The following is a 27,649-nucleotide window of genomic DNA, read 5'->3' on the forward strand; positions in this document are numbered from 1 at the left end:
CAGACCCAATTTCAGGGGCTTTGATCCTTTGGGGGTGCTGTGTGTGAGTTTATGTTGTGTGCTGGTGTGTGTGCCTAGAGGTCAAGTGTAACTGTGCTGTTTGCAGGCACTTCCGTAGTCGTGGGTCTTTAACTGGCGTGGGTCTATAAGCGTGCCTGCGGGGTCGGACCTGAGGCTTGTGTCTCTGGGAGAGTCCGGTGGTGTGGCTGGATGAGGCTGGGGGTGAGTTTGTGTGTCTGTGGGTGCCTCGGTGTGCCTCTAAGGGGTCTGAGTCCCTGTGCGCGCGCGCCTGAGCCAATAAGCTGGATCGGAAGCTCCCTGAGGGCAGGAATCCATACCTGTTTTGTATTTTGTTTCACTGCTCTATCCCAGCGGCTGCACACAGTAAGCATTCAATAAATATTTGTGTAATGAACAAACGTCTGCGTGTGAAAGTGTCCACCCTCCAGAGGGGCCTCCGAGGAAAGAGCCCACGAACGGCCACCCAAAGAGCACCCCCGACACGGAAGGGCAAGCGGCCCACGTAGCTCCTGTTCCTTCTAGCGCCCCTTCCTCCGATTTCCACCTCTGAGTTTCCTCGGGGTTCAAGAGAAGAGACGAAGACCGGGGCGGAGGGGTATGGAGAATCGGGGACCCCGGCCCGAGACGCAAGGGCAGGCACAGGGAGAGCTCAGGCGCAACAACCGACAGCCACCGAAAGAAAAAGAAAGAGGGAAAATACGCGCGGAGCGAGCGAGCGAGTGAGCGAGCGAAAAGCTCCCTACCAAGCCAGGCTTTGTTCCCTGAACCTAAGACTTTACCCGGCGGCGGGCGGCGGGCGGGCCGGGAGCGAGCGAGCGGAGGCGCGCGGCCATGGCTGCCGCGGCCGGGCAGGGGGGCCGGGGGGGCGGCGCGTGAGCGGGCGGCGCGGGGCGGGCGCGGGGCGGGCGGGCGCCCGCGATGTGCCACTCGGCGCCTCCCCCGCCGGGCCCGGGCTGTGCGGCGGCCGGGCGGCCCTGGTAGCCGGGCGCGCGGCGCGGAGGGGGCGAACCCGGCGCGCGGGTCTCATTGTTGCGGGGGGGGGGCCCGTCGGGGCATGAGGGCGAGAGCACGGCGGGGGGGGCGGCCAGACAGAGCGAGCGAGGAGGAGGAGGAGGAGGACGCCGAGGAGGAGGAAGGAGGAGGCAAAGAAAAGAAGCGGCGGCGGCGGAGGAGGAGGAGGAGGGAGCGAGGAGGCGCGCGGCCCCCCGCTCCCTCCCTCCCCCCCTGACCCCCGACCCCCGCCGGCCGGCCCCCCGCCCCAGCCCCGGAGGGAGCTCATGGGAGTATGAAGGAGATGGTAGGAGGCTGCTGCGTATGTTCGGACGAGAGGGGCTGGGCCGAGAACCCGCTGGTCTACTGTGATGGGCACGCGTGCAGCGTGGCTGTCCACCAAGGTACGGGGGTGGCCCGCGGGGGGCGGCGGGACCCCGGGGGCGGCGCGAGCAGGGAGCCCCCGGCCGCGCCCTCCGGGGACCTCCTGGGGCTCGGGCGCCCCTCCCCCACCCCACCTGAAGGGAAGGGAGGCGTCAGGGGGCTCCCCCCGCCCGGTCCTGGAGGACCGGGTCAGGCATTGTTTTCTTGCCTATTGTTCCAGTCCCGCGCCCCCCACCCCAAGTTGAGGGAGTTTGGGGACAGACTAGGGGGCAGTGAGTGCACTCTCGGCGCCCCACACCGCCAGTGTCGGGGCTGCTGGGGGAATGTTTACCTGCGAGGTGTCCCCTCCCGCCCGGTTATTTTGGTCCCGGCTCCCGGAGGGAGAGGTCAAGGGGGGGTCATCCCCCCCTCCCGCTTCCGGATACTGGGAGGAGCGGAATTGGGAAGGGAGGAGAAGGGTCCCAGGGGAGAAGGGACTCCTAAAATCCTCCGGGAAGAGCTGCGGATAGGAGCGAGGTTGTGCAGGGGGCCGGGAAGAGAAGAGGGAGGTTTGGAGTTTACCCCAACAGCACATGGTTCGGGAGTTAACTCCTTGAGGAGTCTTGCCGAGGGCGCAGGCTGGCATCTCCGGCTTGTCTGGCACAGCCAGCTGCCCCCCCCCCCCCCTTCCCGGGACAACCCTTAATGCTATCGCTGCCCGCTCTTCCCGCCACTCTCCTATTGGTTACCCGCACTTGCACCTGCCCTTGGCCTTGCCTTTTGACCTGTACCTATTACAGTTACAGGCTTAAGATGAGGTCCCTGGACCCCCTACTTCCCCACCTCTTCTCTTACTGGCCCTTTAAGAAATGCCCCCCCCCCCCCATAACAACAAAACGTGTTTGACTGTTGTAAATGTTGTCCCTCTGGTTTCCTCTATTCCTGATGATGAGGACTCTTCCCAGGCAGAAGTTGGGAAACAGGTCCAGAAAGAGCATGGGGTAGGGAGTCTTCTAGAAGTTTAAGGTCAAGGGCTCAGACTTCTCACCCCTGCCAGGAGTGTTTGGTTGTGTGGTTGAAGGCTGGCCATGTGCTGTGGGGCATTCCTTGTGGTCCTGCTGTCTAGTGAGTGACTCCAGACAGGGGAACAACAACCCCCCCCCCCCACCCGCCGCAACCCTTAGAGTTACCCTCTTCCCCCAGTTGCTCTGGGAAAAACCAGGGCTGACTTGGCAATTCTTCTCCACAACCCCCAGCTTGCTATGGCATCGTCCAGGTGCCAACGGGACCCTGGTTCTGCCGGAAATGTGAATCTCAGGAGCGAGCAGCCAGGGTGGTGAGTTTGAGACTCCCTCCCCACTTCTGTACACCTGAGCGTCTCCTCGCAGTTAAACTAGGGGACGCTGAGGCTGAGGCTGGGGTGGGACTGTCACACAGGACTTCCTGTTTCCTGCACATCTATCACCAACCCAGCTCTCCCGCAGCTCATCCTTCACTCTGCGCCACCTCCTGCACTGAGCTTTTTATTTTTGTTAGTTTGTTTGAACTTTTTATTATGGAAAGTTTCCAACATGTACAAAAGTGGAGGGAATACTACAATGAACCTCCTGTCCCCATCACTCATCTCCGACAGTTACCACTCATGGGCAACCCCGTTTCTTCCAGATCCCTACACATCCCCCGTAGACAGCTTATTTCGTCCTGGGGCCCTCTGAGTATGTTGAGGAAGGGCCCAGCTCAGCAGATTCCCCCACTCCTTTTTGGAACCCCCCTCCAAATCCCTGTGCCCCCTTGCATTGGCAGAGGTGTGAGCTGTGCCCACACAAAGACGGGGCATTGAAGAGGACTGATAATGGAGGTGAGGGGGTCCCTGAGCCCCAGAGTTCATCGGTTGAGGTCAGCAAGGCCACCTGAGCAGGGTCTGGGAAGTCAGGAGTGGACTGCAGGGGGGAGGGGGGCAGGGTGGGGATGGAGGTCGGAGTCTGATGGGAAGGCTGTGGAGGAGGGGACTGTCCGCAGTGTGGGGTTGTGAGGGGCCAGGGTCTGAGGCTTGCCATGGCAGCTGAGGCCAGCCCCCCACCACCCCAGGCTGGGCCCACGTGGTATGTGCCCTCTACATCCCGGAGGTGCAGTTTGCCAACGTGCTCACCATGGAGCCCATTGTGCTGCAGTACGTGCCTCACGATCGCTTCAACAAGGTCAGCCGCCCGTGCCATGCCCTGTACCAGCCCCCGCTCCGCGCCCTGGCCCGCCGTCCTTGGGTCCCTCCATTTCTCTCTCTCCATCCAGTGTCCTTTGATTCTTTCCAGCCGAAGGGGGGACTCAGGAGGTGGGTAGGCACCTGCCACTGACTGGCACGTGCTTATGCTCTGGGGCTCAAAGTGAAGCAGTAGGCTCCCTTGCGGTAATACTGCAAGGTCCAGTGGGTGGACCTTAGCAAGCAGTTCACTTGCTCATTGGCTGGACACGTTTTACTCAATGCCTACTATGTGCCGAACCTGGGCTGAGGTACTCAAAACAGATGTGGTCCCTGCCCCATGGAACCCGCACTTCTGTGTGGGAAGGCTGTAAATATCAATAAACAGGCAAATTAAAAAAAAAAACAAAAACGCAGTTTGTGGTAAGTGCTGTGAAGAAAACAAACAAGGTACTGAAATAAATACCTTGTGGGGTGGGGCGGGGGCACTTACATCAGATAAATCATCGGCACTTACATCAGATAAATCGGTCAGGGAAAGCGACATTTAGGCTGAGGCCAGCCTTGAGGAGGATGGGGTTCCAGGTCCAGGCAGAAGGAACAACGTGCAGAGTCCCAGAGGTGGGCATAAGCTCCCTGTGAGCAAGGCAGACATAGTCCCCAGCCTTACAGGGCTTCCCGCCCAAGGACGGTGCCATCCAATCTAGTCTCCACCGGCTACACGTGGTGATGTAAACTAATTGAAATTAAACACAATTTAAAATTCAACTCCTCAGTCACACGAGCCACCTGTCAGGTGTTCAGTAGTCTGTGTGGTTCGTGGCTACTGTATTTGGACAGCAAGGTAGGGAAAATTTCCATCGTCGCAAAATCTTCCACTGGATGGCACCGACCTAGGATCACGGGGAGAGAATAGAGTGGAGGAGAAGGCCAAGGGATCCCTCAGGTAGAAGGGAGGAGGGGACAATTGCACTGTGTCCTGCAGACCTGCTACATCTGCGAGGAGCAGGGCCGGGAGAGCAAGGCAGCCTCAGGAGCCTGTATGACCTGTAACCGCCATGGATGTCGGCAAGCTTTCCACGTCACCTGGTGAGACCCCTGCCCGTCCCGCACCCCCTCCAGGGTTCTCCGGGATCCCTGGCCGGCCGCACCGACCCGCTCCGAGGTTTGCCATGGACAACTGTCTCTTTGGTGGTGATGGCGGTGATTTCGCCGGATGGTCTGGGCCTCACCCTAGCGGTGGTCCCGGAGGGTGGGGAGAAGGCGGCTGGTCTGGTCTGTGGCCACACCCTTCTCAGGCTGACCTTTTTCCGGTTAGTGCCCAAATGGCAGGCCTGCTGTGCGAGGAGGAAGTGCTGGAGGTAGACAACGTCAAGTACTGCGGCTACTGCAAATACCACTTCAGCAAAATGGTGAGTCTCCTCGGCCAGGGCACGAGTGGGTCAGTCAGCCATACCCTCTAAGTCAGCTTTAGAGGGTGTGGGCTCTGGGCCAGGCTGGTGCCTGGCACTGGTAGGACAAAGGTGGAAGGAACCCAGTGTCTGCCCCGAGGAGCATGCCACTGGATAAGGAACAGATTGAAGCCCAGCCCGAGGTGGGCGAAAGAGGGCTGAACCAGGCAGTCCATTCCAGAAGGCAAGGCTCAGACTCTGCCTGTCAGAGCCTGGGAGGTTTTAAGGAAGAGGCAGCATTTGAGCTGAGTGGAGGTGGAAGCAGTAAGAGCCAACATCCGAGGGGGTTACTGTGCCCCAGCCTCTGTCTCAGCTCTCTCCATGTGTCATTTTATGTGGTCCTCCCCACAACCCTAAGAACTAGGTGTACCGTATCGTTCCAATTTACGGATGAGTAAACTAAGACCCACACTTAGGTTGTGCAACATCCCACAGCTAGTGTGTGGGAATCAGAACACACAGTTTGACTTGCAAGCTCCTTGGGGACCTGCCAAGCGAAGACAGAAAGAAATGAGTCCTAGGGGGAGGGACTGGCATGGGCAAAGTCCTGAGATGGAAAAGAGAACTTGTGAACAGAACACGGTGCTTGGTGAGGATGAGGCAGGAGATGACCGGACGCTCAGGCAGGGCCGGAGCGGGGCTTGCTTCTGCCCTAGGCTTCAGGGGCCCAAGGAGAGGCTGGAGGAGGGGTTCTATTCCATGTTTGTGGAGAGACCTGTATGTTCCAGAAACTAGGGGGTGTCCTGGCAAGGGGAGGCTGCAGCCGGACTGGGAATGCAGCTTGGACCTCACCCCCAGGCCACAGGCTCGTAAGCAGGAGGGTAACATGATCAGGTTTGTTTTTTAGGAAGATTGCCCTGGCAAGCCACTGTGAAGCTGGATCCGAAGGGCTGAGGCTGGCGGCTGGGAGACAGCTGTGAGAAGGGTGGGGGGAGGGACAGGGCTGGAGGGGTGAGGCTGGACTCTAGAATGATTTCTAGGTAGACAGGCTCACATGTGGGGGTGGCTGAGAAGGAGGATTTCAGGGTACTACATAGGATCCTGGCTCTCAGTGCTTGGACACCTGGGAATGCTATGAACAGGGGGTGCAGTGGCCTTCTGTAGGGTTGGCATACGTCCTGTTCTGGCCTCGATAGTTCCATTTCATGCCCATCACCCCGGTGTAATTATTAATAGTTTCCCCTTTTGTTTTCAAAAGTGTCCTGGTTTGGATCATAAATCATACGGTCACCTTGGTTTCAGGGTTCGATGAGGACTTAGGACAAGGTAGGGAGCTCAGTGTGGCTAATAGGAGGTGCCAAATGGGGATGTTCGGCGTTGGTGGCTGTCTGTCCCCCAGGCAGGGTAGTGGTGGCAGGCCCAAGTATAGAAGGCTGGGCTGGAATCCTCAAGTGCCCAGCAGGACGTGGTGGGGCAAGGTGTGATGGGGTCCGTGAAGGGGAGAGTCTAGTGCTTGGCGAGGTAGGCGCAGTACCCACCACGGGGGAGCAACTGGGTGGGACGGAGCCTGCAATTAGTCCTTGGATTTGGCAGTTGGGAGGTAGTGGGTGACCTTAGAGGAAACACCTGCAAGTCTGGCACAGGTGAAGCTGTCAGGCAGGGGGCAGTCATCAGCAGTGAAGGGAAGGAGGCGGCAGGCCCTGGCTGGGGGGAGAGGCAGCACGAGGATCAGAGGATCACGTATCTGGGTTTTTGCTGTTGCGTATGTTTACTTCCCCCTTCTTAGGGGCGTCAGGTCCTTTGGGACGGAAGGAACCACTGTGTTTGGTGGAGGGGGAGGGCCAGGATCAAGAGAGAAAGAGCTGATAGCTGGAGGGAAGTGTCTGGGCTGGTGGGGAGGAGGGGTATGGGGTTCAGGGGAGCAGGACTCCCCATGAGGGCCCCCCTCTGTCCTCTACCCCAGGGAAAGAGGCAGAGCTGGGCCATGGCTCAGGCTGCCTGAGATGGGTCGAGAGGCACCCTGGAAAGAGGAGGGTGGAAAATAAGAGCCCCAGTTTCTCGTCCTACCTCCAGTAGTACCTTGCTGGGGCCAAGACGCCTCTAGCTCTTCTGGGCCTCGGCTGCTGAATCTGCATTGGATAAGCCAGCTTGGGAAGCGCTGGCATTTAAGGCTAGAGAATGCCTTTTGCTGAGCAGAGCATCACTGAAGATACAAGGTCCTTTTAGTGACAAGGCGGGTGGGAAGAACTGGCCCCCGGGATCATTTGACTTTCAGGAATCTTCTCCTAGGCTATCGAAAGGAGGGTTTGGCATTTCCTCTCTATTCTTTCCCCAGAAGACATCCCGGCATGCCAGCGGGGGTGGCGGAGGAACAGGAGGCGGTGGTACAGGGGCAGGTGGCAGCGGCTTTATTGCTGGCCGGAGAAGCCGGTCAGCCTCTCCGTCCACCCAGCAGGAGAAGCACCCTTCCCACCATGAAAGGGGCCAGAAGAAGGTAAATAAATGTCTTCTTCCTCTCCCCCTCCTGCCCACACTTGCAAACACATAACTTTTTTAAGAAGCCACCACAAGGTGCCCCTGTGCCCCCTTCCTTCCTCTGAGGCCACTGAGGGCCAGCAGGAGGCTGAGAAAGTGACACAGGAGGGGCATGGAGGGTAAGATGAGGGCGTGGCTTCTCTGGGGCTCTCTGTATCTCCATGTCCTCCTCGTGACGTGACAGTGTCTCCCAAGCCCTCAACACATGGCCCTACACGTTTGCAGACACCTCCACAGTCTAGCCATGTGTCAGCCCAGTTTTGTATGTCCCCTCGCGCCATACATCACGGTGCACCCGGTCCCCAACCCTCTGCACGGCTCCACGCCCCAGGTGGACACCCTCACAGGTACACGCTCATGTGTGTGGTGCTCTGTGTCCCAGGCGTGATAATGGGACAGGCTATTTTTAGCAAGCAGTGAGGATGAGGGGGAGGGGCTGTTGGCTCTCAGAGCGACCTGCCTGAGCCGATCTCCTCCAGCCTAAGTCCCCCAGTCCCTCCACAAGGGGAGATGATGCCCACAAAGCCCATCCCTGAGAGGCGACCCCTCTCCTCATGCACATGTCATGTTTATCCTCCCCCAGACTGTCCCCCACAACCTGTATCTGGTCACTTCTCCCTCCCCAGAGTCGAAAGGACAAAGAACGCCTTAAACAGAAGCACAAGAAGCGGCCTGAGTCACCCCCCAGCATCCTCACCCCGCCTGTGGTCCCCACTGCTGACAAGGTACTGCTGCCCACACCCAGGAGGAACGGCCACGGTAGGGGAGGGAGGCACGCCGCGAGGGTCAGAGTGAGCCAGGGACTGTGGGCACTGCCTCAGCAGCTTCTGGTTAATGTGCCTCTGCTGCCCACCCCACCCCACCCCTCTCCATTGCCCTATTCTAGCCCAGCGGGGGCCTGTGCTCCTCAGCCCCACCAACCACTGACCAACCAGGAGGGTAGGGGTGGGGTGGGGTGGGGGGTGCTGCCCTGCCTGCTGGCTGCCAGATGTTTACATCTGTCTCTGTCCAGACAGAGTCTCAGCCCTGGGCTGTTGTCTGCGGGCACCGTACTCAAGCTGGTTCTCCAAGCTCTGGGGCCCGTTTCCCCAGAGATAGGCAGAGAGGACCCCTTCGCTTTCCCCCCTGCCCCACATCAGGACCCTGCCCAGAGCCTGGCTCCCAACCAAAATCCATGGTGGCATGGGCCAGGCCCATGGACAGCACCCCAAAACCCCCACTCTTCCCACCCTTCCCAGGGCTTGGTATGTCAGGCCTGTCTCCAGAAATGGGCAACATCTGGAGGAGCAACCGGCAGGCCCTACCCGAGGCTAGGGAGTCGCTAATCCAAGCCAGAGCAGCCCTTCCTTCCCCTCCTTCCAGCCACCGCCCCCCACAACCCACCCACCCACAGAAGGAGCACAGGGGCCTGGAGAAAAGCTGCTTCTTCCTGTCACCACTACGACCCACTCACCTCCACCTGCCTGAGGAGGTTGGCGGAGCTCTGGGCGTCTTAGCAGGAGGCTCAGGTGTCAGGTTTCCAGGGTGATGTTGTGGCAACTGTCCCTCCCGGTAACCCCCTCCCAGCCTGCTTTCCAGGGCTCACCTGGAAAAGCTTGTCATTCCTGCCCTCTGACCTTTCCCTGGGGCCTTTACGCAGGTGGAAATATGGCCAGAGATATGGGAGTTCCCAGTGGCCAGCTGTCCCCTTGGACATGTAGGAGCATTCTGCCCATCCCCCTCCACCCACCCCAGCATTTCAGCTACCCCTCCCCCTAGCCCCTCTCCTCCCTTGCTCTCAGAACCACATCTGGCTCCCTTCAGAACTCCAGCTGTTGAAAAGAACAAAGAGGAAGACAGAGACCAGGCCTCCACCCAGGGAAGGGTGGCTCTCATCGCCCTGTCCATCCTTCCTCTAGCATTTGTTCATGTACTAAATACCTGGTCTCTACCAGGAGGAAACACACCATCCCTGGCAGTAATATGAAGCCTTACTCACTCACCACATGCCTATGTCACTTCTAGAACAGGGGGATGGAAGGAGTAGGTGGGGATTATTAGCTCATTTAATCCTTAAAGTAATCCAGTGAATTAGGTGGTGGTGTTTTTTTTAACCTTGCCCAATAAATGAAGAAGCTGAGGCACAGAGAAGTTAAGTAATTTACCTAAAAGCACACAGCTAGTAAGTAGTGGAGTGGCAGTCTTGAGGGCCTGTACTCTTAACCTACCACAGGACACTGTCTCTGCGGTATAATAATAGCAGCCACTGGCATCAGAGCCATCATCGTTATTGACCCCATACTACGTATCTGGCTCTGTGCTCCTCGTGACTCTCCAAAGAGGCATAGTTGGTCTTGTAAGGACACAAGCTTAGCGAGGTTGAGAGACCGAATAACGTAACAGCAGTAGATGGTAGAGCCCACGAGGCTCATAGCCAGCTCTGCCTGACCCCAGAGCCCATGCTCCTCCAGCCACTACCCTGCTGCCCTCGGAGGGGTTGCTGGAAGCCTCAGACATGGGGACCGTGTATTTCAGAACAGTGTGGCAACTGTTGACGTGGCTGATGTGAGTGCACAGAGCTCTGGAACTAAGGGACAAGAGTGACTGGGTCCACCCCAGGGATCCAGGTGGCCCCATGGAAGAATTTCATGAACTTCCAGGTTGAATTGGGAAGGATGAGAAGTTTCCCAGGGAGAGCGAAGCCAGGCTGTCCTGGCAGAGGGCTGGGCACTGCAAGCTCAGGTGGTTTAGGAGGGGCACAAGCGTGGCCAGGAAATGGGGTATCTGCTGGGCTGCAGCTCAGGGTGTGCGGGGAGGGCAGGGTGGTGACTGGAGGCCTCAAGGATGGGGCCGGGGCAGTGGTCCCTCTCCCCAGCACAGGCCCATCCAAGTCCAGCCCTCTTGGCACCACTAAGCGTTTCTTTAAAGGATGAATGATCAGATGGGCACATCGGTACAGGCTTGGGGACTATTTTCACTCTCCTCTGCCTCAGGTGAAGGACAGACCAACTCCTCTCTCCTCACACCCGCTTCCCTGTTCTGGGCTCCCCACCCACAAGTCCTTTCCAAAGCAAACTTGGGCTCTCCCTGTAGAGCCTGAGCCCTGTGTTCTCCTGCCCCGCTTCCGGGTTTGGGTGAGCGGGGGACAGCGGGCCTTGAGCTTTCCCTCTCCTCCTTTCTCAGGTCCCCTCCTCAGCCTCCTCCTCCTCCCACCACGAGGCCAGCACTCAGGAGACCTCTGAGAGCAGCAGGGACTCGAAGGGGAAAAAGTCTTCCAGCCATAGCCTGAGTCACAAGGGGAAGAAACTGAGCAGTGGGAAAGGTGTGAGCAGTTTCACCTCCGCCTCTTCCTCCTCCTCCTCTTCCTCCTCCTCTTCCTCCTCCTCTGGGGGGCCCTTCCAGCCTGCAGGTGAGTGTGGGCATCCTGGAGGAAGCTGGGGGTGGGACAGCCTTCAGCCAGCCCAGAGCTTCTCTAGCAAGGGCCTCTGCATACTGGTTTGCATCTCATTTGCTTCTTAAATTGGTTAAAGATGGGAGATCCCCACCAAATGACTCCTCTCCAAACCCTCCCCCAGCCGGTCCCTCTCAGGTCCCACTCCTCTGCTGCCCTAACAGTATGCACTTGTTATCCCCTGCGCTTGTGCCATAAGGTGCCATTTTTAAAGTGTCAACACTAATAATCTCCTATAATCTCTATAGTACAGTGAGATCAGTTAGGCAGGAGTTCTTCTCCTTCTCTTTTATCACATGTGGGAAAGCCGGAGCTGGGGACACACATCCCAAGACATAGAGACAGCGGCAGAGCTGGGACAGGAACAGTGGCTTCCCCAATCCCTGCCCAGAGCTCTCTCCAGCTAGTGCCCTTGGGAGTGGGGTGGGAGGGACATGGGGCCCAGCTGTAACTCAGTTTTCCCTCTGTGCAGTCTCGTCCCTGCAGAGCTCTCCCGACTTTTCGGCATTCCCCAAGTTGGAGCAGCCAGAGGAGGACAAGTACTCCAAGCCCGCAGCCCCCACCCCTTCGGCTCCCCCCTCTCCCTCAGCCCCCGAGCCCCCCAAGGCTGATCTCTTTGAGCAGAAGGTGGTCTTCTCTGGCTTTGGGCCCATCATGCGCTTCTCCACCACCACCTCCAGCTCGGGCCGGGCCCGGGCCCCGTCCCCTGGAGACTATAAGTCTCCCCACGTGTCGGGGTCCGGGGCCTCAGCAGGCACCCACAAGCGGATGCCCACACTGAGTGCTGCCCCTGCGCCTGCTGAGGAGACCCCCGAGACGGGCCTGAAGGAGAAGAAGCACAAAGCTAGCAAGAGGAGCCGACATGGACCAGGACGTCCCAAGGGCAGCCGGAACAAGGAGGGGGCTGGGGGTCCAGCTGCTCCCTCGCTGCCCAGTGCCCAGCTGGCTGGCTTTACTGCCACTGCTGCTTCACCCTTCTCCGGAGGTTCCCTGGTCAGCTCTGGCCTGGGTGGTCTGGCTTCCCGCACCTTTGGGCCTTCAGGGAGCCTTCCCAGCCTGAGCCTGGAGTCTCCCCTGCTAGGGGCAGGTTAGTGACCCTTGGACATCTCAGGGCCCAGCCAGTCTAGTGAGGGAACAGAGGCATAAACATGCAGTGAGAGGGAAATGATAGAAACTGCTCCAAAAGACAGAGATAAAGGAGGGAAGAGATAGTCACCTCTAAGACACTCCCCCATACCCATCATCTGCAGGCTTGTAGTGAGAGAGTCTGGGGTAGACTGCCAACAGGACCTACCTAATAGAAAAGCCAGGACTCCCCCAGGTCTGGGCAGGGCAGTCTAATAAGCAGGTATATCAAGCAGACGTCACAGGCAGATGTGACATCTTTGTAGCGAGAGCATTAGACTGCTGTGTGTGGCCAGACCCAGGGGAGTGTTCTCTCTGGGGAGGGGCTGCCCCAGCCACCTAGTGGAGGAAGGGCGAGGGGGAATGGTGACTAAGCTTCCCTCTGTGTCCTCCTTCTGCCTGTAGGCATCTACACCAGTAATAAGGACCCCATCTCCCACAGCGGCAGTGGCGGAATGCTGCGAGCTGTCTGCAGCACCCCCCTCTCCTCCAGCCTGCTGGGGCCCCCAGGGACCTCGGCCCTGCCCCGCCTCAGCCGCTCCCCATTCACCAGCACCCTCCCCTCTTCCTCTGCTTCTATCTCCACCACTCAGGTGAGGCCTTACTCCTGGGCTCCTCCATCCCTAGACATGTGGGGGACAGGCTGCCTAGGACCCCAGGTCTCCATGGGAGAGATTGAGAATGTCTTCCTCTCACTGGCCCTCTCTCCTCCCCAGTACACCTACCTGATCCCCTCCTCCCCCGACACAGTTGTGCCCTAGATCCAAGAATAACCACCAGGCTGGACTATACCTCCTTTCCCTCAGGTGTTTTCTCTGGCTGGCTCTACCTTTAGCCTTCCTTCTACCCACATCTTTGGAACCCCCATGGGTGCCGTTAACCCCCTCCTCACCCAGGCCGAGAGCAGCCACACAGGTACGTGTCTCTGATCCCATTCCCCTTTCTTCCCAAAGGGGCACCCGTCACCTGCATGTCACCCCAGAAAGGATGGGAGGGCTTTCCGGCTGCCCCCTCCCTCTGGCCGTTGCCCACCCTGAAAAAAAAAAAAGCCACACACAGCAAACCAGGGTATACTTTCACGTTAAAATCCCCTGATGGGACGGGTAGGACCTGGCAGAATTAATTACTACTGCTCCATCTCACAGAAGAAAAAGGCTTAATGACTTGCTCAAGGCAGTTCAAGTAGAGAAGGGCAGAGCTGGAGCTCAGTTCTGGTCCTGACTTCAAGCCCCGTTCTCTGGTCACTGCAGCGTAATTCCCCGCTGGCCTCTTAGTAAGTCCTTGGGCTGGGCGTCTAGGGAGTCCACTAGCTGGGCAACCTGCTCTCCGGGTATTTAGGAGTTAAGGGGGAGGCTCACAAGCGCCCCTCCCTCTCCCGGGAGAGTTGTCCCAGCCCCAGAGAGCTGATTGGCACAGAGACACCACCTGGCCGGTTAGGGGGCGGAGCCTACCTCCCGGCCGCCAGTTCAGGTAAACTTTCTAAAAGGGGCCGAATCCGACTCCAGAATTAATGACCCGACAGCGCAGGGTGACTACATTTTCCAAACCCCACATTGGAATTCTGTGGCCCAACAAAAAGGTTTGGCAACCTAACTTGTGAGTTTATGAATATGAAAAGTCGCACAAAACTATAATAGCTACAGTTATTACGGGCTTGCTGCAGGACAGCTAACACTTCACATTTATTACCTTATTTTTAATCTTCATCACAACCAATTCAGAGCTATTAGTTTCAAGCCCAAGGTCACATAGCAAGTATCGGGCCCAAGTTCAATCCAAGACTGCGTAGACCCCGAATTTCTATAACCCTGAAGACACCAGGAAAGAAATTGGGAGGGGATTCCAAAAGAAGCCAGGCAGCGGCCGCCTTTGTGCCTAGAGAAAGGGGAAGAGACCAGATCCCTTGGCTGTGCCTCCCAAGGGGCCAGGTTTCTAAGCCAGGGCTACCAGCGTCTTAAGAGCTAGAACTGCCAGTCTGGGGTTGGGGGAGATGCTGGGGGAAAGGGGTGTGCGGTAAAGTCCCAGATCCCGCACCACTTCCCAGGCGGGGACCGTGAGGCCGACGGCACCCCTTCCCCGCTGATCCCTGCTCCCCTTCTCCTTCCAAGAGCCAGACCTGGAGGACTGCAGCTTCCGGTGTCGGGGGACCTCCCCCCAGGAGAGTCTGTCTTCCATGTGAGGGAGGGGGCGGCGGCTTGGGGGAGGGGCTGGGAGCGGGGCTGGAGGGACACTGAGGGGAGGAGAGGGCGGAGAGAAGGGCGCCAGGAGAGGGTGGGGTCCAAAAGGGGACGACTGGAACCCCTGAGGGAGGAGGAGGGAGACAGGAGTGGGGACGTGAGGTAAGCCTGACCCTGGTTTTCTCTTCTGACCCCAGGTCCCCCATCAGCAGCCTCCCCGCACTCTTTGACCAGACAGCGTCTGCATCCTGCGGGGGCAGCCAATTAGACCCAGCAGCCCCCGGAACAACTAACATGGAGCAGCTGTTGGAGAAGCAGGGCGACGGCGAGGCCGGTGTCAACAGTGAGGAGGGGTGCAGTCGGGCTGGGAGACCTGCCCTAGGACCCCCAGACTCGGTCACCTTTTTCTCCGAGGTCCCCAGACCTTTTAAGATTCCGCGTTTGGCCCCGCCTCGGCCTTAACTCTTGGCTACCCGGGCCTGATCTGTATTTAACCTTTGCTAGGCCCCGCACCTGGACCCGCCACCTGTGCACCCCGCCTTCGGCCCCCGCGGCCTCCTGGCCCTTACCTTCCTATGCTCCAACTTCCTCCGGCCTCCACAACCCTTATCACAAGCTTCTACCCGCGAACCTCAGGCCCCGCCCCCAGTCCTCACACCTCCGGCTCCCGAGGTCCCGCCTCTCCGAGCTCACCCAAGTCTCGCCAGCAGGCGCCTTGCCTTCTCTTTTTAGGTCTCAGACCGATTTCCTCCTCCAGGCCCCGCCCTCCAGGCCCCGCCTCCGGTTCTCTCGCCCCGCCCCCAGGCCTGGCCTCCCGTTTCCAGGCCTGCGGGCTCAGGCGCTCTCACCCTCTCTCCGCAGTCGTGGAGATGCTGAAGGCACTGCACGCGCTGCAGAAGGAAAACCAGCGGCTTCAGGAACAGATTCTGAGCCTGACGGCCAAGAAGGAGCGGCTGCAGATTCTCAACGTGCAGCTCTCTGTGCCCTTCCCCGCCCTGCCTGCCGCCCTGCCTGCCGCCAACGGCCCAGTCCCTGGGCCCTATGGCCTGCCTCCCCAAGGTAAGGGGACTCCCACCCAGTCTGGGAGTAGGGGCCTCTGCCGGGCGATGCGACGTGGCCCTGATTCCAGCCCTTGACCTCCTTCCCTGCTCCCCTCCCTCAGCCGGCAGCAGCGATTCCTTAAGCACCAGCAAGAGCCCCCCGGGGAAGAACAGCCTTGGCCTGGACAACTCTCTGTCCACGTCTTCCGAGGTGGGCGCCGCGGGGAGAGGCAAGGGGGGGGGCAGGAGGGGAAGCGCCAGGGCCTTCTGGTCTCATCTCCACCCTACAGCTATTGGAGGCTGGGCAGTGAAGTGATTGGCTGAGCAATTGGTTGACTGATCCGTTCATTCCTTCAATAAATAATGATTACGAGGTGCCTACTTTTGATGCCAGGCACTGGCTACGCAATCAGTGAGCAAAACGGACGCAGTCCTGCTCCTGAAGGTAGACTGTAAATCCAAGAAAATGATAATCACGAACCAGGAAAGGGGCTAAAATGGAAATAATTTGAGGGTGGTGAGGAAGAGTGGGGGTGGGGTTCTTCTGGAGTTAAGAGGTGGTTAGGGAAGGCTCCTGAGAAGTATTTGCAAAGGGCTTATTACAGTGCCTCACACAAAATAATCCCCTGTGTAATTGGTGGGGGTTGGGGTACCGGTCGCTATTGTTATGTGGTGGTTGCTACCGGAATCGAACTGGCTTCTTAACATACTTGCGCAATCACCATCATCATCATAGCAAATATTAATGACAGACTCGCCCTCTGAAATCACATCCTGTGCTGAGGCTTTCAAAGCATTGGCTTGTTTAGCCCTCACAATAACCTTGTGGAGTAGGGACTGCCATCATCCCCACATTGTGAGTAAACTAACACAGAAGCCAGTGAAGCCATTGAATTGTGGACCATAGAGTTTGAACCTGAGCCTTTCACTCCAGCCACTGCTCTCCTGCCTGCAGAGTTAACAGAGCCTGTCTACGAATCAATGGCTTCACCCATGTGTGGGAATAACGAGATGGGTACAGGTCACACATTGAACCCTGGCTCTGGTTCGCTAGATGGCCACCACCATCGTCACTGTTCACGATTAAACCAGGATTGCAAGGGGTGCTGGGCCCCCAGGAAGTGATTTGTAAACGTGATTTGTGAAGGACTCTTTGGATTCGTAGCCTTTATGCCTGGGCCTTGCTTCTCTCTCCTGGGTGGCTCTGCTGGGTGAGGTGGAGGGGGGCTGTGCTCCGTGAGAATGCTGGTGGGTGCTGGGCCGGGGGCCAGAGAGGTCATGCTGGCCCCCTGCCCCTCTGACCCCTCCCTTCCCCCTCCCTCCCCAGGACCCACACTCAGGCTGCCCCAGCCGCAGCAGCTCGTCGCTGTCCTTCCACAGCACGCCCCCACCGCTGCCCCTGCTCCAGCAGAGCCCTGCTACTCTGCCCCTGGCCCTGCCCGGGGCCCCTGCCCCGCTCCCGCCCCAGCCGCAGAACGGGCTGGGTCGGGCACCGGGGGCAGCGGGACTGGGGGCCATGCCCATGGCTGAGGGGCTGTTGGGGGGGCTGGCGGGCAGCGGGGCCCTGCCCCTCAATGGGCTCCTGGGGGGGTTGAATGGGGCTGCTGCCCCCAACCCTGCGGGCTTGAGCCAGGCTGGCGGGGCCCCCACGCTGCAGCTGCCAGGTTGTCTTAACAGGTGAGGGAGAGCTCAGCCTGGGGAAGGGAACGGGGAGGCTGGCTCTGGGAGGGGCTCCCCCAAACACCCACAGTCCCCCTTAAAGGAAAAATGTTCTCCAGTCTCACAAGGTATAGAATCTAGTCACTTCTTGGTCCCAGGTACTCCCCAGATGTTAGATGTGAGTGCCCTCTGGATGGTAGCTCTCCAGGGACAAAGTCGCCGGTTTCTTTCTTACACCCCCAATCTTGATTTCCCTTTTGGGAAAGCTCTTCCATCTGACTTGTATCCCTCCCAGGGCAGTATCTGAGCTCGCTCTGTTTCTCTGTAGCCCTCCAAAACCACACATCCCTGCCTTTCTCCACCTGGGTCTGAGGGAGTCCGGGAACTTGGCGGGGAGGGGGGAGGCGTATGTCCCTGCCCCTGTCCATAGTGTGTGTTTTGTCCCCCTGTCTCAGCCTAACCGAGCAGCAGAGACATCTCCTGCAGCAGCAAGAGCAGCAGCTTCAGCAGCTCCAACAGCTCCTGGCCTCCCCACAGCTGACCCCGGTAATGCCCGCCCCTCCCAGCCTGCTCCAGCTCCGTGGGGAGGGCCCATGTCGGGCTGGGCCAGCCTGGGCCAGGCCGGCATAGAAGGAGGGAGGGCAGCCCCAGGCTGGGCCCCTGTGGGGCATGCGGGGGCAAAGGGGATGAGGGTTGCTCTCAGGCCCCTGGGCATTGCGGAAGGGGTGCTCCAGTGGCCCCAGATAACATCCTAGTGAGAAGGTCTGGAGGGTGGTGGGTCCTCAGTTACTGAGCATTTCCAATCCCAGCCCCAAGGATCTTCAGGGGGATCTTCAGGGTCTGTGGCTGAGCAGGTGACACCCTCTCAACCAGAGCAGCCCCTTTTGGGTCTGTCTTACATTCTGGGTTCCGCTAAGATTTCCTTTGGAGGAAAGGAGTTCTTCCTTTTAAAAAGGAGAGAGTTGAAAAAATAGAAAACATAATCATTGTTCCCTAAAGAAACATTAGAAAGATACACAGGAAACCAGTTCAGCTGGTTACCTATAGGGGCCCGATGGGAACAGGGGTGGGGGCAAGATCTCTTAAGGTAAACCTTGATATTTTGTTTTGGTTTTTGGAACACTGAAAATGCCTTGCCTATTTAAAGCAAAAATAAATGAGTCTTAAATGAAACAAAACAAAACAAAACAAAACAAAAGGTGGGGGGGCTGGATTACTATTGACCTAGCTTAGTTATATCTCAACTTGGGGTCGTGCCACCCCCAGGGCATTTGTGGTTGTCGTAACAACAGGAACTGATTCAGTGAGGGGGTGGGGCCGAGGATGTTACACAGCCTCCGGCACTTGGCCGGTAGTGCCCCAGTTGCCAAACACTGGTGGCAGTGACTGCTTTCTGATCCAGATGGGAAGATTTGAGTCCCCAGGTAGGGAGATGGAAACAGAAACTTGACGGTCCCCCAGGTCTCCTTCCTCATAGTTCCAGGGTGATGGGATGGGGCCTGGACCAAGCAGGGCAGGCTAGCTCTGGGGGCCACTGGCCCATGAGTGGTGTGGCCCCCTTGCAGGAACACCAGACTGTTGTCTACCAGATGATCCAGCAGATCCAGCAGAAGCGGGAGCTGCAGCGGCTGCAGATGGCCGGGGGCTCCCAGCTGCCCGTGGCCAGCCTGCTGGCAGGAAGCTCCACCCCGTTGCTGTCCGCGGGCGCCCCTGGCCTGCTGCCCACGGCGTCTGCCCCACCTCTGCTGCCCGCCGGAGCCCTGGTGGCTCCCTCGCTTGGCAACAACACGAGTCTCATGGCTGCAGCAGCTGCGGCCGCAGCAGTAGCAGCAGCGGGCGGACCTCCAGTCCTCACTGCCCAGACCAACCCCTTCCTCGGCCTGTCGGGGGCGGACGGCAGTGGTCCCAAAGGAGGGGTGAGTAGGGGGCCCAAGGCCGTCCTCCTGTCTCCCTTCTCCGGGATGGGCAGAGGTGGAACATCAGAAGGTACATCATCAGATGTGTCATCGGAAGGAGGAAGGAAACTACCCCTAGGCCAGCAAAGTGCCCTGCTCCAGACCCCAGGGCCTGGGCTAGATCCACGATAAACTCTGAGCATGGGCTAATAGAAAAAGGACCAATTAGAAAATAGTGTTCCTCTGGGAAGACCAGTTAGAAAAGTCTGTTTCCTCTCTGAGTGGACCAGCTAGAAAAAGATGATGCTCTGGGTGGCCCATTTGGAGAAAGGTCCTCTCTTTGTCCTCTTAAGGTATACAGGCAGAGCCCAGGGTGCTGGTATTGGCTGGAACGTACCTGCTTAGCTGGGTGCCCTTGTGCAGAGCAACTTGCCCCCCGTCCCCGCTTCCCCCCCTCCCACACACACGAACACCCACGAAATAAAGAACACGTTAGCCCAAGAGCCCAGGGCAGGGGCTTCAGCGGGGCTCCCTCACCGTACCCTATGACAGCTTCCTTGACCCAGGCAGCTGTTCTCAGCTGGGTGTTAGGACCAGACACCTCCTAAACCCCCAGCCTCCCTTCCTCTCTTTCCAGACCGCTGACAAAGGAACCTCAGCCAACCAGGAAAAAGGCTAAATCCACCCAGCCCCTCCTGACCCCCAGATGGAGGGGGCAGATCTTGGCCTGAGGGGTCCTAGCCTGGAGCAGGCACCTGCACCCAGACACTGGAGAGCCTAGCCCAGATCATGTGCCGAGGCCTGGGGAGTGTGGGGTGCTCCTGGTGCCGAGGACTGAGACGGAGAGGGATGCCCCTTCCATTGGCCCCCTCTCCCTCTGCACTGACCCCTTTGTGAGGGGCTCAGAGGGAGGACAGGCTCCAAGCCCACCTAGGAGCCCCCACTCTCAGCAAATGTTTTGAGGTCCTCCAAGAGCAAAGTGGGCCATGGCATAAGTGGGGGGTTGGTTGGACCCTCCACATAAAATGGATCAGCACTTGAGTGGGGAGAGGCGGGGAGGGATAGGCCCTGGGCCTGCCCCTGCGCGGAAATCTCTTATGAAAGGAGTAGTCCTGCTTTACCTGCAGTTTCTTCCCAACTTGGGCAGGTGGCAGAAGAGATCCCTTGGACTGTGTCTCACCGGTCCCTTGCCCCTGCGCCCCAACAAGGGTTACAAGCTGAGCTTGTAAAAGCCCACAGACTAGGGAGCTGAGGAAGGGGCAGGATGGCATCAAACTCAGCCCAGGCCTCCCCACCTCTCTGGAGCCCCCAGTGACGGGCTGGGGAAGGGCAGGGGAGGAGGCCCAGCCCCCTTTAGTGCCCTGTCCCTTGTTTGCACTATTGGATTTAGGAGTGCGGAGGGTGGGAAGATGGAGCTGCCTGACTCAGAGAGCGTGTGCCTGTGAGCCTGTGCATGTGTGTCTGCGTGCGTGTGTGTATGTGTGTGTGTGTGTGTGTGTGTGTGTGTGTGTGTGTGTGTGCTCGCGTCTGTCTGTCTGACTCCCCCTGGACCTGGGGCAGCCGAGGGCAGGGATAGGAGCAGTGCTCAGATGAGGCGGCACCAGAAGGGGGCTCCCAGCTTCTGTTTGCACCCTCCCCACCTCACCAACTTTGGTCCCTTTCTGGGGCGTGAATGGTTAACAAAACCAGAACAGTACTCCAATATTGGAGAGTAACCAGGGGCTGGGGGCTTTGAATCAGGGTAATATCCTGCCTTCCCTCCCCCAGACCCCACATGGTCTCAGTGCCCCCTCAAACCTCCCCTCCCCATCCCCCCCCCCCCAGCCGCTGATGGTCTGTCCTGCTTCCCTGGCACGAAGGGAGTCCCAGGGATGGGGGGATGGGGCAAAGGGGAGGGGGGTAAAGTGCCACTTCCTTTAGTGAAAACCTCCCTCCCTGAATTAGCCAGCTTGCTCCCCTGCACCCTACCCCCACCCCTGCCCCCACCAACCAGGGGAGCCTTCAGCTTGAGCTGACCTGACAACTGTCCCTTCACCCACCAGCTATTCCCCCCCCTCAGGGTGTGGGGGCAATTCTCACCTTAAAGAGCCCCCACCTGCTCAGAGCCTTTGGTGGCAAAGGCTGAGTGAGGGGCCAGTAGGGCAGCCAGGAGAGAACGGCAAGGGTGAAGCCTGTGTCTGTGTTTCAGTTGCACTGGGGTTGGAGCCAGGAGAAGGCTTTTCCAGCTTTCCCTGAAGCTCATGTCTCGTCAGTGTTTGCATGTGTGGATTTTTTTGTGTGTGTTTCCGTTTGGGTTTTTGTTGTTGTTGGTTTTTTTTTTTTTTTTTTAATAAAGAAAAGAAGATGTGTATATTTTTGGCAACGACAGAAACGTAGTGCAGATATATTTTTGCCTGTGCTGCTCAACTGGTTTTTTTCTGATACTGAAAATAATATTAATATTCCTGTTGATAAGACTTTGTAAGATGTTAGGGAGCTGATAAAGGAGGGGGTGGGTGGGAATCCTTCGGAGGCAATTTCTTAGGCACTTGCAAGGGCTTGGGGGGAGGGGGGAAGGCAGTTGTGATGACCTCAGAAATACTCACTTTTTATTAATGCTAAATGTCAATTAGGAAGAAACAATAGAATTCAGCATTTTATTCATCTTCATCTATTAAGCTCTCTAATTCCCTGCCCCCGAACCACTGAAAAGAAAAATAACCTTCAGAGGTTCTTAGAAGAGTTGCCCACTCACACTCACACCCTTGCCCAAGGCCGGCCCACTAAGAACTGAAGTCAACTTCTGTTCTGGATGCTGAGGAAAGTAAACCCGCTCCAAGGCTGCTGGGGCAGAGAGTGAGAGGTCCCTATGATTTAGTGCACTGGAACCAAGACCTCCCCCCTCCCTCCCAGCACCCGAGAGTCTGGGGTTCTCATCTCCAAGAGTCTTTTGTTTTCCAGCTTTCCCCAGGCTGGGGTGCAGCACCAGGTAGGTTAGATTTGAAGAAGGGACCCAGGCTGGGTATGGATTGCTGTTGTCCCTCAGTTTGGGACAGAGGGGCATGAGAGAGAGAGTACATTTCCTTCTTCGGAGGGAGCTTTGTAAGAAAGTTCTGGAGATCTTCAGGGTCCCAATGCAGGGGGAATGGCTATACTGACCTCACCCTCCTTTCCCAGCCTTGGTCCCTTTTTCCAGGACGAGTTTGGATGGGGAGTGGGAAAAGACACAGATTTGTATATCTCTACCTAGCAGAGCGAAAGGATGTGGTTTGCAGGGCGGAAATGAAGTCTGAAAATGCATGAGCAGAGCTTCGTGTGTAATCACGCTCAGTGTGGAGGTGTGAGGGCTGTGCATGCAGAACCCCTGTCCAGCTCTGAAGTCACGACTGGTGCATGAATGTCACAGCTGGAAGGGACCTGTCTTTAGGGGTGGTTTGAGCCAGTTCCTTGCTTCACAGGTGATAGCTCCAAGCCTAGGAGGGGCAGGGGCTCGGGGCAGAGCCAGGACCAGCCCTCAGGACCCAGGCCTCCTGGTCCTGGGCTCTCTTGCCCCCCACTGCACCACCTCCATGTGGCTGTCTGTCTGTCCCTGTGTGTGTGAGTGCAGGGCTGTGCCCGGGTGGGAGGGTATCTATGTAGCACTGATTGTCTTAGCTCAGAGCTGATGGATCCTTTCCATAGACAATGACACTTTAAAGATTGCTTTTTTTTTTTTTTTTTTTTTTTTTTTTTTAAGTTTTTCCTATTTGTGTGTGTCTTCCCCTCAGGCTCCTGGGTCTGCTGCTGCCTCCTGGTGCCCTAACCTTGAGGCCGAGAGCACCCCACCCATTCCTGTACTGAGGGCTAGGGAAGTACTCCTGGGGAAGGCCTAGACAAGTGAGGGGAGCCAGAGCCAGGGGCCAGCTCTGAGAAAGGGTAACCTCCACACTTCCCTTTTCCTCCTGAGCTGGAAATGCAGACAACTTTTCAGAGGCACGGGCTCCCCTTGGCCAACTTTGAGCATCTTCCCTGGTGAGCGGTGGGCCAAAGTTAGGGGTAGGCAGCTTGCTCCCAATTTTCCTCTGTCTCGATGTATTTTTCCTGGGGAGAGGTGCCCAGAGGGATTAAGGTCCCTTCAGTGGGGAATGTGGAGGGGGCAGGGCACAGTACCCTGGCTCCCTCCAGCCACATCAATCTGGATTCAAAGTGTGTCCAGCTCCCGACCACTTTGACTTGATCTACTGAAAAGTTGGGGACTGAGGGGTGCCTTCATTGTCCTTTGTTCACTTCCTCCAGCCCAACTTGGGACTCAGGTGGCAGGACTGGAGACCCAAACCCTGACTCCCAGCCCCATTTCCCTCTGTCCATCCCAGCCTGTCTCAATGTAGCAGACCCTTCCTAGGGGAGCAGGGAGGGGAAGCCAGAGTTTGCAAACCCAGGGGCTCCTTTTACATTCTTTCTAGAACCTCCTTTATATCCTCAGCCCAAAAGGCAATGCCCCCTCCTTTCACTTCCGAGCCTGGAATTGTGCATAACCCGGATCTTGTATCTTTGTATAACGGATGTTATTTGTACGAAGGGCAGTTCGTAAACAGCACTTGTTCTTTTAATAAAAGAATGTTTTACAAAAAAAAAAAAAAAAAAATCCAAAGACCCCTGCATTGTCTGGCTTTATTGAAGGGAAAGGGAGGGGCGTGCCAACTGTGGGAGCCTCGGGAGGGGGGCGGGGGCGGGGGGGGGGGTCGGTTCCATTTCTCTAAGCACTTAGAGTGAGTAGTTCGCGCACCGGTATGCTCCAAAGACCCAAATACCTGTGCCCACCCACAGGGACGTGATGTGTACGCCCGGGCCAGGCGGGAATCTGTTGAAAAAGCAGGTTCCCTGGGTGAGGAGACGGAGCCGCCGCCTCGGCCTCCGCCAGAGAGGCCGGCTCCCGGGAGGTCCCCGCCCACACGGGGACGCCAGGAAGGCGGAGGCGAAGCTCCCCGCCGGTCGCTCCGCGCGCACGCAGCAACCGGAGCGGACGCCGGGACGGCCCCCGCCGCACGCCCCCGGGGGGGCCGGGGAGGCTGCGGGGCGGGGTGGGGGAGGGCGGCCGGGCTTCCGGCGGCGGCAGGCACCGGACCGCGCAGGCCCCGGCCCCCACCCGCGCGGAGCCCCGCGGCGTCTTCCGGGCCGCGGCGGGCTGGGCCGGCCGGGAGGGCGGGAGCGGGAGGTGACCCGGGCGCGGGGCGGAGCCGGCGCGGCGCAGCGGCGGGGACCGGCATGGGTGGCGTGGGGGCGCCCCTGCGGCCCGCGGCCCGGGTGAGCACCCTGAGCCCGCGCCGCCGGCCGCCTGCCCACCCCCGCCCCTTCGCCCCTCCAGGGCCCCGCCCCGCTGTCCCGCGGCTGCGCGTCCCCAAGTCCCGCTTCGCCGGGCGCCTTGCGGCCCTCCCTCGCTGAGCGCAGGCTGGGTGCCCCCCGCACCTTCCAGCAATTCCAATTCCTGTCTTGTGACCCCTTTTTCTTACCCTCTTATTTCTGCTACCTCCCCCTTCCCCCGCCAGGTCCTGTCGTCCCTCCCAGATGACCCTTTTGGAAGTCCAACGCTTTCCACTGACTTTTTCTTTCTTTTCTTTTTGTGTGTTTCCAAACCACCGTCTAGTCATGCCTGCATACCTTGCAGACGCTGAATCAGAGGCGGGGCATCTCCTCCTGGCTGGTAAGTACCCAGTTTCCCCTTGCCTCCGCCCAAGTCCCCCCAGTCCCAGAGACCCTAAAACTAGAGATCAGAGAAGGAACGAGAGAGTCAGCCCTGTTTCCCAGACTCCAGCCTCAGAAAGCCCTGACTGTAGCCACCTTCCCACTGGCTCCGGGGAGGTAGGGTGACCAGAGGGCACAGGGCAGGGAGCCAGGCTTCCACGCTGGGAACAGCAGTGCCTGATAAACACAGCCCCAGGTGCAGGTGACCCTGCTTAGGCTGGCAGGATCCTGGCCCTTCCCTTCCTAGTCCCCAAGTGGGAGCCTGGAGTTGAAAGGAAGGCAGCTGGGCCCAGAAGCCAGCTGGAGCGCCTACATGGGCTTGAAATCTCTTCCCTGTCTGGAGCTCAGGGTCCTTATGGTGTCCTGTGGGAACCTGGGGGAATGTCCTTGTGGGGTGGCATCAGATCAGCCTCTTGCAGAGGAAGCCTGCCCTAAGCCACTGGGAAACTGGACAAGTCCAAAGGCGGGAAAGTGCTTGCTGGGCATGGGGCTGACCCCAAGCCCTTCATCTTCCCTTGCCGCAGGCCCGATGGTTCCCTAAAACGCCAGCCAAGTCCGTGGTGGCCTTGAAGACACCCATTAAGGTGGAGCTGGTGGCTGGGAAAACCTACAGGTGGTGTGTTTGTGGCCGCAGCAAGCAGCAGGTGAGAGACCCCTACATCCTGTCATTAACATATGACACCCCTGGTTGGGACAGCAGGTATCTCCTGGGAGCTCCTGCCCAAGACCTTCCTCTTCCTTCCCCCCTGCCCCCCCACACACACAAAAAGGGAGGCTGGGAGTGAAAGAATGCTGTCTGGCCAGCACCACCACCCACAGCCCTGAGCTCCCTGTTCTCTGTATCCACTGTTTGACACAAGGCCAGAGGGAAACTCAGTCTCTCTGAGTTCTGAGAGGGCTCTGCCCTCCTCTTCTGGTGCGACCCCTCGGAGGCGTGGTCTGGACTCCCCGCTCAAAGGAGAGAGGCTGGGTTGTCTTTCTCCCCCTCTCTTCCCCCTTCCAGGAAGCATCTGAGCCAAAGGCTCCCAGGCTTTGGACCCCAACATTGGGAAGACCCCCAGGTGCCCCTTGCCAGTGTCTTCTGCAAAGCCTCTAGTGATGGGGCTTCCTTGGTCGCCTTGCCTGCTCTCACCTTCCTCTCCCTTCCGCCCCAGGAGCCTTCCTTCCAGCAGGAACCTGACCCACATTCTTAGCCTCTTAGCCCCTTTCCTTCCTAAACTGAGCTCTGAAATGTGCGCCTCCAAGCGGTGTCATGTGGTGCCCCAGCCCAGGGTCCCAAGTCCTACTTTGCTACTCTCTTGACCCTGAGCGGGTCCTCTTGAGGGTGGAGCAGCTCTAGGGAATGCCAGCCATAGTGTGGCCTAGCACAATCTGGCACTCTGCCTTCTTGGCTTTTGCCCTCTGGGACAGGTTGCTGGGTTTTATTTGTATACTTCTCTCATCTCGTCTGCTACCCTACCTTGACCTCAAGGTCTGGAGGCCTGCCTAACTAACTAGCAAGTCAAGGCAGGCCTCAGTTTCCATTACCCAGTCTCTGCTTGAGCAGCTTTCGGAAGGATGGGAAATATATTCCTGCAACAGGCAGCCAGTTCCCCGTGGGACATCCCCTTCCTCCCTGTAACATCCACTCCCTGTAACATGCGCCCATGTTTCCTGGAGCCGAACAAAACTGATACCCCAGTCTTAAAGCATTGTACATGGCAGGCTGTCTCCCACACAGAGAAGTTTTTACCCATAGAATATTGTGGATGGAAATGAATTTCACGAGCCGGTGGAGACCCCGAGACATTTTACTTTATTATTTTTTTAAGTTTATTTTGAGAGAGAGTTGAGTGAGTGAGCACACAAGCTGGGGAGGGGCAGAGAGCGAGGGAGAGATGGAGAATCCCAAGCAAGCTCCATGCTGTGTGGGGCTCGAACTCTCGAACCTTGAGATCGTGACCTGAGCCGAAACCAAGAGTTGGGACACTTATGCGACTGAGCCACGCAAACTCCCCATCAGAGATGTTTTAGAAAAACCTATCAGTGGGGTTTTAACTGCTCAGTCAGTTAAGCATCGGACTTCAGTTCAGGTCATCATCTCACAGTTTGTGAGTTCGAGCCCTGCATCGGGGGAATTTGAGCTCCGAATTGGGTAAGTTTGAGCCCCGCTTCGGGTGAGCCCGGCTTCTCTCTCTCTCCCCCTTTCTGCCCCCCGCCCCACTTGTGCCCCATCTCTCTCTCAAAAATTAAATAAATAAATAAACCTTCAAAAATCAAAAAACTTATCAGTGCTGTTTCACCTTGAAAATTCTGCCCTTTTATCCTGGCCCTCTGGATCCCCCAGAGACTAATGCATTAAAGACTCATACTTACCTAACGCTTCCTACAGGCAAAATGCAAAAGAAACCATTATTTGTTTTACTGCCTAGGGACTGTTCTCCTATTACCTTCACACTGCAGATGAGGGAGGTAAAACTAGGGGGCCCAGGCAGTCTCATTCAGGAGCCTGAGCCCTAAACACTGTGCGCTATTCAGCCCAGCAGGTGGGGTTGCATCTCTAACTTCGCTCTTTCCCTTCCCAGCCCTTCTGTGATGGCTCCCACTTCTTCCAACGCACTGGCCTATCCCCACTCAAGTTCAAGGCCCAGGAGACCCGTGTAGTGGCCCTCTGTACCTGCAAGGCCACCCAGAAACCCCCGTACTGCGATGGCACTCACAGGAGTGAGCGGGTGCAGAAGGCAGACGTGGGCTCCCCGCTCTGAGGGGGTGGCTCCCAGGCCTCTGACAGGTACCCCATTTGTGGGGAAGGAAACTGCTGAACCCCAGAAGGGACCACCCAGGGACCCCAGTCCCCACTGCTGGCTTGTGAAGGGCTTGCTCCCAATACCTGAGGTCTCTTGGGCAGCCGGGGAACATGCCCCTGGTTCAACGCCTGCTGGTGAAGAGGACATTAAACAGAATACCCACCCAGAATGGTGCTCCTGTGGTCACTGGCGTGAGGCGCATGGCCTACCCCAGCTCGGGAGCTTAACCTGGGATGGGGCATCCCACTGGCCATAGGGAGGGAGCAGCTCACCTTCATTCCATACAGGGTCTCCCAAGGCAGGCTGAGCCCAGAGACGAGAGACACGAGGAGGAGGGCAA

The 27,649-nt window shown here is 58.0% G+C and overlaps 1 protein-coding gene across 5 annotated transcripts; it reads left to right on the forward strand.

Moving 5' to 3' along the window:
- The first annotated feature begins 582 nt into the window (after window positions 1–582).
- LOC132687742 (protein AF-17) lies at window positions 583–27,478 on the forward strand. 5 transcript variants are annotated; one of them, XM_078437213.2, is made up of 22 exons: window positions 596–1,415; window positions 2,631–2,710; window positions 3,178–3,232; window positions 3,463–3,572; window positions 4,557–4,660; window positions 4,890–4,983; window positions 7,298–7,456; window positions 8,124–8,222; window positions 10,660–10,885; window positions 11,400–12,014; window positions 12,458–12,645; window positions 12,859–12,967; window positions 14,161–14,227; window positions 14,427–14,572; window positions 15,091–15,288; window positions 15,392–15,480; window positions 16,597–16,946; window positions 17,384–17,474; window positions 18,494–18,844; window positions 24,426–24,482; window positions 25,048–25,167; window positions 27,088–27,478. In XM_078437213.2, exons 1-22 carry the CDS (start codon window positions 1,307–1,309, stop codon window positions 27,265–27,267), a joined length of 3,597 nt encoding a protein of 1,198 aa, XP_078293339.1. In that variant the 5' UTR covers window positions 596–1,306; the 3' UTR covers window positions 27,268–27,478. The 5 variants fall into 5 exon arrangements, with proteins under 5 accessions (XP_078293336.1, XP_078293337.1, XP_078293335.1 ...); XM_078437210.2 differs by lacking the exons at window positions 24,426–24,482; window positions 25,048–25,167; window positions 27,088–27,478 and adding an exon at window positions 19,461–21,459 and having other exon boundaries at window positions 583–1,415; window positions 7,301–7,456; XM_078437211.2 differs by lacking the exons at window positions 24,426–24,482; window positions 25,048–25,167; window positions 27,088–27,478 and adding an exon at window positions 19,461–21,459 and having other exon boundaries at window positions 585–1,415; window positions 10,660–10,798.
- The last annotated feature ends 171 nt before the right edge of the window (window positions 27,479–27,649 follow it).

This window comes from Panthera onca, chromosome E1 (assembly GCF_046562875.1).
Source record: "Panthera onca isolate mPanOnc1 chromosome E1, mPanOnc1 haplotype 2, whole genome shotgun sequence".
In the NCBI taxonomy this organism is placed as follows: domain Eukaryota; kingdom Metazoa; phylum Chordata; class Mammalia; order Carnivora; family Felidae; genus Panthera; species Panthera onca.